The following is an 11,513-nucleotide window of genomic DNA, read 5'->3' on the forward strand; positions in this document are numbered from 1 at the left end:
TGAAAGTATACATTCTCTCATATCCTGACACGCTTTCCTTTCTGTGTTCTCTTGACAGATTCTGGCCATCATCTCAATCCTCTTCATCGTCCTCTCCACTATTGCTCTGTCCCTCAACACTTTACCAGACCTCCAGGTCACAGATGAGTTCGGCCAGGCCAACGACAACCCCCAGCTGGCCCACGTGGAGGCCGTGTGTATTGCCTGGTTCACCATGGAGTACATCCTGCGCTTACTCTCCTCGCCTAATAAGTGGAAGTTCTTCAAAGGCCCGCTGAATGTCATTGACTTGCTGGCCATCCTGCCCTACTATGTCACCATCTTCCTGACAGAATCCAATAGGAGCGTGCTACAGTTTCAAAATGTGCGCCGCGTGGTGCAGATATTCAGGATCATGAGAATATTGAGGATCCTGAAGTTAGCTCGGCACTCCACAGGGCTCCAGTCTCTAGGATTTACTCTGCGAAGGAGCTACAATGAGCTGGGGCTGCTTATTCTCTTCCTTGCCATGGGCATCATGATATTTTCCAGCTTGGTGTTCTTTGCTGAGAAAGATGAGGATGCCACCAAGTTCACCAGTATCCCTGCTTCTTTCTGGTGGGCAACCATTACAATGACCACAGTGGGCTATGGGGATATTTACCCACAGACTTTGCCTGGAAAGATTGTGGGTGGGCTCTGCTGCATTGCAGGAGTGCTGGTAATTGCTCTACCCATCCCTATTATTGTCAACAACTTCTCTGAGTTCTATAAAGAGCAGAAGAGACAGGAGAAGGCCATCAAGAGGAGGGAGGCACTGGAGAGGGCCAAGAGGAACGGCAGCATTGTCTCAATGAACCTGAAAGATGCCTTTGCCCGCAGTATGGAACTGATGGATGTGGTGGTAGAGAAAGGAGACGACAAAACCTCCCTTGACAACCACCTGTCACCAAACCGTTGGGTCGGCTCAACCAGGCATGCCTCCTCCGAAATCAACCTCAAGTCCCCTGATAAAAGAAACCTGGATTTTCTGCCACAAGGCTCCCCTCATCGTATCACCATCACAAACGCTGGAAGTCCGCACCATACAAGCAGGACCCCACAGCACCTAAATGTCCAGAAACTGGAGGAGATGTACAACCAGATGACCAAGTCGCAGTCCTTCACTAACCTCAACACTACAAGCTCCATGAGCACCCTAAGCACAACCATGACCGCCCCGGTCTCGCCGAAGAAATCTCACAGCCAAGAGGAGGTGGAGCTGGAGATGAAGGAGGTTCAGCCGTCCTCAACGCATAAGGTTGCCAGTTGCTCAGCCGGCCTTAAAAAACAAGGCCTCAACTCAGGTGAGGAAGTTGCTGGGGCATGTCAAATCAGACACCCCAAGGCACCACCATTTTTTGATCTTAGCTGTACAGATTACTTGAGCTCACCTGGCATCATACACAGAGATGGCCTCTATGAATCTGTCAACCCAGGTGAGGAATCAGAGCTCCATATAGAAGAAGGGGAGAGCTTTAACAGTGCTGTGGAGAATATCCAGAGCTCTCCAAGAGGGAATAATCCTCTTAAGATAAAGGGGTTGAAGGTAAACTTCACCAAAACCTCTCCTGAAGGCCCACTAACACCACCCAGCACTACCTCTCCTGGAGACATTAGCTCCAGCATCCTGGAGGAGTCGCCCGAGGGAGAGACATCTCCACTCATCGCCAGTTCAGATGAGCTACTCCCCATCTCTAAAGAGGAAACCTGCCCCTTGACCCCAAAGAGGTTGATGGTTGACACCCCACCCGGCGACGAAGATCAAGTGGCAGAAGAGCACGAGGAGAAGCATCTGATGGAGATGGCAGGAGCTGCAGTCTTGCCCATGTCACCGAAGACAGCAGCACAAAATTGCACCCAGGGTGTCGTCGGGGCCGGGGAGGAGGTCAAGGCTGACAGCAACCAAAGTGGACACAAAGCAGAGAACCACATGTTTACATCTGATATCCACCTGATACCCGGAGACGGCAGCCTTTCTCCAACCTGTGAAACCAGCATGTGACTGTAAGGGAAGCCCTTCGGAACTAGAGCCCCACCACAACCTCGGCCCGGCGTGTAGGACAGCAGCAAGACGAGACAAACGTGCAGTTGTAGAGAAAGATATTTTTGCATGGCATGACAAGTCCCTTTTACTTGTATTGTTGTGTATCGCTGAAAAAGAAACTGCAGTATTTTGTGCAGACGCAAGAATGACTTTGGGAGTAATAGTGGGCTCGGAGAAAAAAAAAGGAGGGAATTCATCAACTGATGCAGACATTTTGGTCGTCCCAATGTACATACTGACAATGTCCTTTTTTCTAGCAAGAGAAGGGAAATGCACAGAAGGACTTATCTGTAAAAAGCATGCATTTAAATAAGACAAGATATTTTAAGGTGCTTGGTTGGCTGAAAGCGCTCCACTGTAAATATTAGGACATCTAAGGCAATGACAATGCACAGGATGGTGTAGGAAAAATGTTACTGACGGTACAAATATTTGTTCTGTGAAAAGAGCGAGGGGGGGAGGGAGGGAGGATGGGGTTGAGACACGAGAGCCCTCAGCGTGGCGTTGCATCGTAGCGACCTATAAGAAAAAAAAACATATCATTACCTTTTGTGGAAATGCAAATTGTTCCCATGACAACCCTGTAATGTTATTTTCTTTTATTCGTGTGAAAAAAAGAAAAAAAAACGGTGTATGAAAAATGTAACGTTGGCATTATTGCTTTGGTTTTCTTAATGACTTGTTGAACTTTCAGTTTGAGCATCCGATATATTATAAGTCTTTGAATTAATGGACGTGGGCAAGAAGGACAAAAACACCTTGTTTCCTCTCAACGCATACACCTGTATTTGCCAAATAATGTTATCTATATAACCAGTGAAGACGGGAAGTATCAGATACTACCATTATTTAAACTATTTATGATGTGGTTTCAGAGGTTCAGAGGTTGAGCCTTTCGATTCCATCTGGCAGAAACAGAAAAAAAAGACGTATTTACTCGCTCTCAGACATCTGATATATACATCCAAGTATTTTAAGAATAAATTATGAAATACATAGCTCTAGATTGGTTGTAGAAAAAGTCTACAGTAGGTAGGTGAGACTTCTTAAAACAAGAGTTATTAACTCAGCACAGTAAACCTGGTCATGAATACACATATAAAGTAAACGCTTTACACCATTATTATCTCTTTTGGCACCTCAAAATGGATAGACTACCACAATAAGACGACAATATTCCTTTGTGATGTCAATGGACCAAATCAAGCACACTGACAGGCTTTCATCTTTCTCAGCTGCATAATTGCATATACAGTAATAACATATATTATAAAAGCAGTTTTTTCCTTAGGGTTTGTTGACCTGCATCGCGTTCATCGTCCTATCCTCAGCGCCCCGATGTCGTTATTTTTTGGACATTTTGTTCCATACTACTGCAATTTGAACCCGATCCTGCTGACTGAAGTTGAAGGCATTTTTCTTCTTTGTAAACCCGTCGTGTCTTGGGTTGTAATTTATTGTGAACAAAACTATTTTCAGTCAAACTCAAACCCAAAGAGTTTTGTTGTCGTTGCTGTTGTCGTCGTTGTTGTTATGCTCATCTTTTGTCTCGCTTTTGTTTTACACTGACTGAAAATGATTTATCGTATTTTGCCTTTGACTCCACTTTTATTGCTGGAATTGTTTTTTTCTTCTTTTTGTTTGAATACTTGTTTTTCGCATGACACTTTGCTGAGTGGTTTGTTTGTGAAAGCCACACAAACCTGAACGGTACTGACAGGAAGTACACGGGAGAGTTATTTATTCTTTGATTTATTGTTTTCTTTCATATTTCTTCTTATTCTTATGGTCATATTTTGTTTTGTTCTCACAGAGAGGTGTGGAATGTGCAATACCGCATACTGCAATCTATGCAGGCCAAGAATTGTGGCACTTTATTTTCTGTCTATGGGAATTTGTAAGTGTACAGGCAGAAATTACTTGTATTTTTCAAATGTTATATCTTTAATACAAGGCAAAACAGTATTACAACCACCAGAATCTCACATAAAACGCAAAGGAAAATTTGATCTTTTACTTTTTTTCATACATGGCTGGCATCATGCTGTCACGCACCTTAATGCCACGTATCAATGGACCTCAAATTTGTCCGAAGAAGGATCCAAATTGACCACTTTAGGCCTTTTATACTACTGTTGGATTTACACATATGTCTAACAAATTGTCTGTGATGAAGATAATCTAACTTCAATTGCCACACACAAAGGATTTTATGTTTTTTGTGACTTAACGTGGAGAATGATTCTATTTTTTCTAAACCAAAATGGAGCACGACCACAATTTCCTGCCATATGGTGGTTGAAATGATGCGTGCCTTTTCATAACACTGCTGTTTATGAGAAGGTAGCAAGTCATTTTGCTTTGTTCATATAGCACTGTACAGAAAATTCTAATTTTATAGGAGAAATCAGGTCTTTATGTAATAGATACAAGTAATGTTATTGAGTTCTCAGGTTTTCTATAACTCTCTGATGTTCCGATTGGATAGATTCTTTGTTTTTAATTTAACAGCTTATGTCAACTAGTAACTTCTGTACTTTCTTTGAAAGGTGATGTTGTCAAATTCATATTGATGTCTTGGCTCCCGGAGTGAGGAGCGGCAATATTTCTCCCTCCTCCTGGGAAATCCGTGCTCCACATTCAGTATCCACAGCCATCAGTTCTCAGTGAGGCAGGGAAGGAGCATGAGCAGAGGGAACAACAGTGGGACTGTTTAAGAGAGCTGTGAAATAGACAGAAAGGAGAGTGATGGATCTAACTCCCGCAGACAGGCAGTAAGAGATCCCCTACTGTCACTCAACTCATCCATCTGATTATTTCCCATGCTGACACGTCGTTGTGCTCCAGTCCCTACAGTTTCAGAACCTCTAACCCCATAGCATGGCCTCAGGCACAGTGATCAGAGGGTGGAGAACGCTGTGAGACGGCAAATACTCCCAAAACGATCACATCACATCTCTTACGGTCCACATTTCCCTCTGTCTGTGTGTCGTGCTGTTTGTCCAGACCAACGTCATTTTGAGTCCGTCATCAGAGAATCATGTGAGAGCTCACTGAGTTGTCTTTGTGAAAATGATTGATCCCTCGTTGGAGAAATCTTTTGTACTCTCTAAAGCATAATGATGTGGTGTCAGTACTCGTCTGTAGCGGTACGTTCACTTGGTTTGTTTTTTTTCCGTCACCCATTGTTTGTAGTTTTCATGTCTCCATGTTATCCCAGAGTAATTCATTTTGACAGGTAGGTGAGAGAAACAAGGGATACTGATTGATCAGCTGTGTCCACCCCTGGGATGACATTTGTGTGGATACTGAAATTAACTGTATGAGCTGACAGCATACAGATCGTTCTCTGTCTTTCTCTCTCACAGCGGCATTATCACACGTGATACTGTGCAGTGTGGAAAAGTTGTGTCATTATTTTCTGCGAGAGAATGGGTATTGTCCGTGTCACTCATGCGTGCTTATGAAACCTTGCTCCCTGAAATGCATAAAGCTATATTCTTTTCTCTTATGTCTCTTATGTGTATTCTGCCTCTTGCGTTTATTTTTTTTTTGTTTGTTTGTTCGTTGATTTGTTTTTTTCTCTCTGTCCTGCTTTGGAGAACATTATTATCATTAGACACACTCTTGAGCTACAGACTGTTTCTGTACAAAGCAACATCTTTGTATGCATGTAGTTGTCCGAACAATTATGTGACCACAGAACACTTTGTTATGGTACATGTATGTCAACATTTCTGTAGAGCATTGTTCCCCATTACATCTATTAGCATATGCAGAATAAGAAATAAATGTGTATATAACTCCTGCATGTGTATGTCTTTGTATTGTATTGATATTGTTTGGCCAGGGATACTTTTCATGCACATTAGGGATCATTACATTAGTATGATACAAGTATATGACCTTGTACATAGCATTAATTAAACATGATATTGCATTTGCTGCATAAAAGTATGAAAAGTTTTTTTTCATGTCTAAAAGTGCACACAACTCAGCAAACTGGCATGGCTGGCTGATAAATGATTTATCAGTGGAGGGAAATGTACTCCATTCCATTAGATGCAATTAATGGACTTCCACTTTTCTGCTGCAAATTGCTGCCAAATAGGGATACTGAACATAAGCAGCTCTCTGCAACCTCAAACACAAAAGATCTGGCATGTAATGTCTTTGATATCGAAATACACTCTAAAAGAAAGCAAATAATGCATTATACTGGTCTACTGGCCCGTATCACATACTGAGAGTATTACATCCATTGAAGATTAGAGTTCCTGAATCTACTGCACTGAAGAAAACTCAATCGATACAGCAATAACATGTCAAATCTGAGCTAAAAAATAAATAAATAAAAAATGTCAGATCAAAGCCATGAAACATGTCATTTCAATGTGTTTCAGCAATTTGCACATAAACAATTTGATCTCATTCAAAGGGAAGACAACTTTATCTTCTGAAACGACTGTGTTTTAATAGAGTGACATCTCTTTCATTATAATTCAGGTTAATACAAGAAACACACGACCCTATTCTGTGGTTATTGAGGTTCAATTGATGATTACTGTGTCGCTTACTTGAGTAGAAGCTGAATGCGCTGCTACTCCTAACCGCCAGAAGGCGCTGCAGTCTGTACGAGAGCACACGTCATATCACAAAGCAACACCACACACCGTAGAGCAACACTTAAATCCCGCGGAAATCAAACTATATCCTCACAAGAAGAAGAAGACGAAGAAGAACTGCAAACATAAACATGGAAGCTGAAACTAGCAATAAAAGCGTCACAGAAGCTAAAGATGCGGAGCAAAGTGTCAGTTTTCAACGTGTCAAAGCTGTAGCTACGGGATGGATCGTGGACTTCGTGTTTGTAAGTCTGTGTCGACACTTCAAGGAAGGAAAGTTCGAAGATTTCAATGAGACGCTTACAGTTTTCGAGGGTAAGTTCCCCCCACTGCTAATAAATCGATAGCTAACATGAACTTCTGAAAGCGTAAATATTTACAAAACAACGCCCACTAATCACTATACAAAAACATTTAAAGTATTATTAGTCATGTTTTGCAACTCCAACCCGAAAATACTATATGCACCGAAATCAAAAAAAAAAGCGTTAACGCTCGTTTGGGGGTCTTTTTCAGCCATATCGCAGAGTTCATCTCCAATAGCAGACGAATACGCAGAGAAGACAATGATATGCGCCTTCATCGCCAGAGTCATGCACGGGAAGCACTTGGGTACGTTGAAAAATAAAAAAACTGTTCAAAAGTTGTGTAAATGTTTTTGTGTTGCTGCTAATGCACAACTTACTCCGTCACAACACTGGTTCGGTGTTGAAAATGCATTCTGAATAAAGACCGTTCTCTGCTCGGTTTTAATGAAACTAACATTACTTACTGTATTTTTTGCAAAGTAATACCTTTGTTCGCTGAAACTTGATATATGCTGCTAAGTAGGTCCGAACTATTAATTGTTTTCAAATTGAGATAGTAAAGGCTGCACTTGAACTATATGTTATCCTTCTATATTCTATGTAATTTGAAACAAAAATGTACAGACCACCCACTACTGAAGAAGATTATGACCTGTATGACTGAGAATCTCCACCGACACTTCTATCACAGTCTGTTTTTACCATCAATTTAAGGCTGCAATTAATGATTCTTTTAATTATCGTTAATGATTAGTGTTTACCAAACCTGTGAATTATGTTCTCGAATGTTTTGTTTTGTCTGTCTCCAGATTCCCAGTTTGAGGAGGATGACTCTGTGATGCCTCTCATGTCTGCTGCCAAAATATGGTCGAGACTGAAGGTCACTGTGGCAGACGAAAGTGTGTTTGAAAACATAACCGTTCTTTTGTGTGTTCAGGTAAATCTACAGCACATACATGGGTGTTTCTTGTAAATGTTGCCTTATCATTTAAACACCAGAAAGCTCTGACCAGAGAATATCCAGACATTGATGACGATGCGTCTGGTTGAATGTATTCCTTGTGACAGCTCATCTGTAAAGTGATCATCAGTTGGTGAAATAAGCAGGGCTCATTGCCCAATGTTGTGCATGGATGCTTTGCTTGTTCTAATTTTCCAGCGTTTCAATCTTTTAATGTGCGATGTTCCCCAGTCTGTGGCTGTGTGCTTGGAGAGCGGCCAAACATCTTCTGCTTCCTCAGCTCTCAACTGGTTCAAGAACAACTATGAGCTCCCTCAGGTCTGTTTGTTCTCTTTTTTTGCCTCAAAAAAAAATACTGACTCAACACTTGGACATGAAGTGGCAAAGTTTGATTGATTTTTAATGGACAACAACTGATGTGTTTCTTCAACAGAAAGTGAGACTAAAGCTGGCAACAATAGTGTCACAGAGGGAAACTTACGACCCGTTACTCAGGAGCTTCAGCTTTAACAAGTTGCTGGAGACAGTCAAGGCTTTCTTGGATGCTTATCTTCAAAAGAACCCCTCTGACAACCTTCTAAAGGTACATTACCCGACACAACCCATCTCCGAGTTTAACTAGGTCACTTCTTCTACAGTCTGCCATGTGAATAAAATGTATGGACCAGCTTTACAATAGATGGAGGAAATTATTGATAATAAAATTGGACACGACAAAAAATGATTGAGAGCTAGTTAGTCATTTTGTTAACCCACCATTAATAATATGATGGACTATGAGACAATGGGCACCGAGATATACTGTCAGGTTAGTTATTTAGTTTCCTTCAGGCTTTGGGGTTGTTTTGCTTCTGTTAGTGGTCAGCTTTAATCTTTCAGGGGTGGTTAAGGGAAAGAACTTAGATGTGCAACAAACTTTTGTTTGAGTGCAAGACTTTGACCCAAGGGGATTTAATTTGTTGCTGTACTTCGTGCTCGACCAGAAATCACACCAGCATGTCATAAATTAATCAGAACTTATAACGTCTGAATGAGTGCAAACATAATTCCTGTTCTGCTGTTTGTGGAGTGAGGATTATTTCACATGGTTTCACTGGCGGATACATAAGGTTTTCCAGTGTTTTCGGCTAACGGCAATGATTAACAAATAAATTTCAGTAGACGTTACATTTTCTGGATCTTGGGTTTGGTTGTGCTCTTGTTCTTCTGAGTAATGGTGCCCTGTGCAACTGAAGGTTCTGATGCGACAGTTACAGATAATTGGCAGTTTGTTGTCAAATTATTTGCAAGGGCAAACCGCTACGTACAGCAGAGTCTGAGTCTGCCTTGTCACATTCAGTTATTCATGAAAGTTTGGTGAGGTGATTTACCTGTAGGCTCATGACCAAGGTTACACTTGGAAGGGTATTGTAATGACAGGCCTCATTAGTTTTACTTAAACATTATAGCAATACTTGCACCTGAAAGGTAATTGTTTTTGAAGATGATTAAAAAGTAATTTATAGAAATGTAATTTATGTTTGTCTGCATGTTTATGTCTCCATCTATCAGGAAGCCACAAAGATGGTCCTGTCGTCACAGAACTGTGAGGCTTTAGAGGACAGCGGGACAGAGGATGCCGAGACAGAGGACGCAGAGACAAAGGACAAATCTCTCTCTGAAACGGCCTGCAAAATGAAAGTAGAGGATGTGAAGTAAGAAAAAGGTTTAATACCAGTTGTTTTTAGTGAAATTCATGCATGATCTGAGTCTGTCCTGTATTTAACAACATACATGTACATTTATGCTCTACTAGGAAAAAGGAGGGAACTGTTTTGAGGTCAGTACAATGGAGTAGACACAAATACAGTTCTAGCACTACTCGGCTCGGTTTGGTATGAGTCACATTGTTTCCTATTTCAATAGTACCTCCTCAACGTGGGCGGGGTCATCATAGCACAGCTCTGTGAAATCGCCGTGATTTTGTTTTTTAAGCGACTAACAAAGTTGAGGTTGTTTTACTGAATCATTAGAATCAGTTAATTAAAAAGATTTGTTCAGTACTTCCTGCATGACCGGCGCGCAGACTCCATCCGACACGGTCACTGAATCGAAATACGGCTGAACGGGTTCTGATTCGGCTCACAGTCAGTGGCTTTTGGCAGTGCTGTTATTAAATACACCAGACTCCTCTGTTAAATATTGAAATTTTTGAAATTTCTGTGCTTAATGTTGGAGATTAATACACGTTTCGGGATTTTTAAGTCTTTATTTAACTGATCTACAGTTCGGCATTGTTCGGTTTGGTTCTCTGACCACTCTGTGGCCGACAGACGTCACATTTTAGTTTCAGCTCAGCTTGCTTGAACCCGTGCAGGTACCCAAAAAAGCATCAGGTAATATCCCCAATGGAAACACACAGAAAACAAGTCGAGTCAAGTCGTGCTAGAACTATATAATGGAAATGTATGATATTAGAAGTGCCAAATAATGTCATAGTATATTTTATTTCTACAGAACAAAACGGAAACTTATGTCAACAAAAATCACTGACGTATGGAAACCTGATTCGTGCAAGAAGCCATGCGTCTCCATCAAAAGACTCTCCAAGAATGGTATGTTTCATTTTGGTCTTAATGTGAAATACACATGCACTTAATAGATATCCATGAAAATGCACTAAAGCTAAAGCAAATGTCAATTCTCCCTTTGTCAGAGTTGTCTCAGATAATTTCAGACAAGTCATTGAATACAACCGTGGTCCAAAAGAAAAGAAAGACAAGGCAGGTAAGCTGAGTCGCATCGATCCTTTTCATACTGTGGCCAAATAATGAATCCCAAATCACTTATACAAGCAAGCAGCACTCAAGTGTAACCTTTTTGTTTCTTTAGAAATGGACATGGCAGCTGGACACGTACCTCAGGAAGGGTGTGGATCGTCATGGCCCGGGAAAGTGGTCTCGCATTTTACTGGACTATGACTTCGAAGGACGCACATCAACCATGCTCAAAGACCGATGGAGAGTTTTACTGAAGTCACATGCAGTGAGCTGAAGAGGGAGAGGAACCATCCCCATTCTTTACTGACGCAGTCGACTTATTGTAATGTTTCAAAACATTCTTTTATGTTATTGGCTTTATACTTTGCTATTTGCACTGAAAGAACCACCACTAGAGGGCACCTGGGACAGGGCAATAAATGTGGTTATTTCTATTGTATATAAGATGATTTGATGGGTGATGTAGCAGTTTACCTTGTACATGAAGTTGGACGAACTTTGTTCCTTTATTGCTTGGGTGCATTTTGTTTGCTTTGTCCTGCCATAAAAATATGAAAAAGTAAATGTAGATCATGAGCATTTCATTCAGGGCCACAAATGTCAAGTTTTTTTTTTTGTTTTTTTTTTTTAATTTTGAATTCCAGTTAAATAGACTTGACAGAAAAAAAATGTATACAAACAGTGTTGTTACAAATAAAAATATATATACAAAATCAACTTATTGGTGCTTCTCATGTTGGAAAAAGTGACTGGTGATTTTAAGATGCTTTTTGTATTGTGTGTGTGATTATGTGT

At 40.9% G+C, this 11,513-nt stretch overlaps 2 protein-coding genes across 2 annotated transcripts in view; both read left to right on the forward strand.

Annotated features, from left to right (window-relative positions):
• The window catches only part of kcnb2b (potassium voltage-gated channel subfamily B member 2b), an 83,213-nt gene extending 77,343 nt beyond the window's left edge, over nt 1-5,870 (forward strand). The window contains exon 3 of the mRNA XM_058645023.1: nt 59-5,870. Within this exon, the coding sequence (XP_058501006.1) occupies nt 59-2,023 (1,965 nt within the window). The 3' untranslated portion in view covers nt 2,024-5,870. The remainder of the gene's footprint in view (nt 1-58) is intronic.
• An 899-nt stretch (nt 5,871-6,769) lies between these two features.
• terf1 (telomeric repeat binding factor (NIMA-interacting) 1) lies at nt 6,770-11,435 on the forward strand. Its single transcript, XM_058649531.1, has 10 exons — nt 6,770-7,005; nt 7,207-7,302; nt 7,808-7,935; nt 8,191-8,277; nt 8,393-8,542; nt 9,511-9,653; nt 9,755-9,778; nt 10,456-10,553; nt 10,655-10,725; nt 10,831-11,435. Exons 1-10 carry the CDS (start codon nt 6,822-6,824, stop codon nt 10,990-10,992), a joined length of 1,143 nt encoding a protein of 380 aa, XP_058505514.1. The 5' UTR covers nt 6,770-6,821; the 3' UTR covers nt 10,993-11,435.
• Nucleotides 11,436-11,513: the final 78 nt, after the last annotated feature.

This window comes from Solea solea, chromosome 1 (genome assembly GCF_958295425.1).
Source record: "Solea solea chromosome 1, fSolSol10.1, whole genome shotgun sequence".
Taxonomy (NCBI): domain Eukaryota; kingdom Metazoa; phylum Chordata; class Actinopteri; order Pleuronectiformes; family Soleidae; genus Solea; species Solea solea.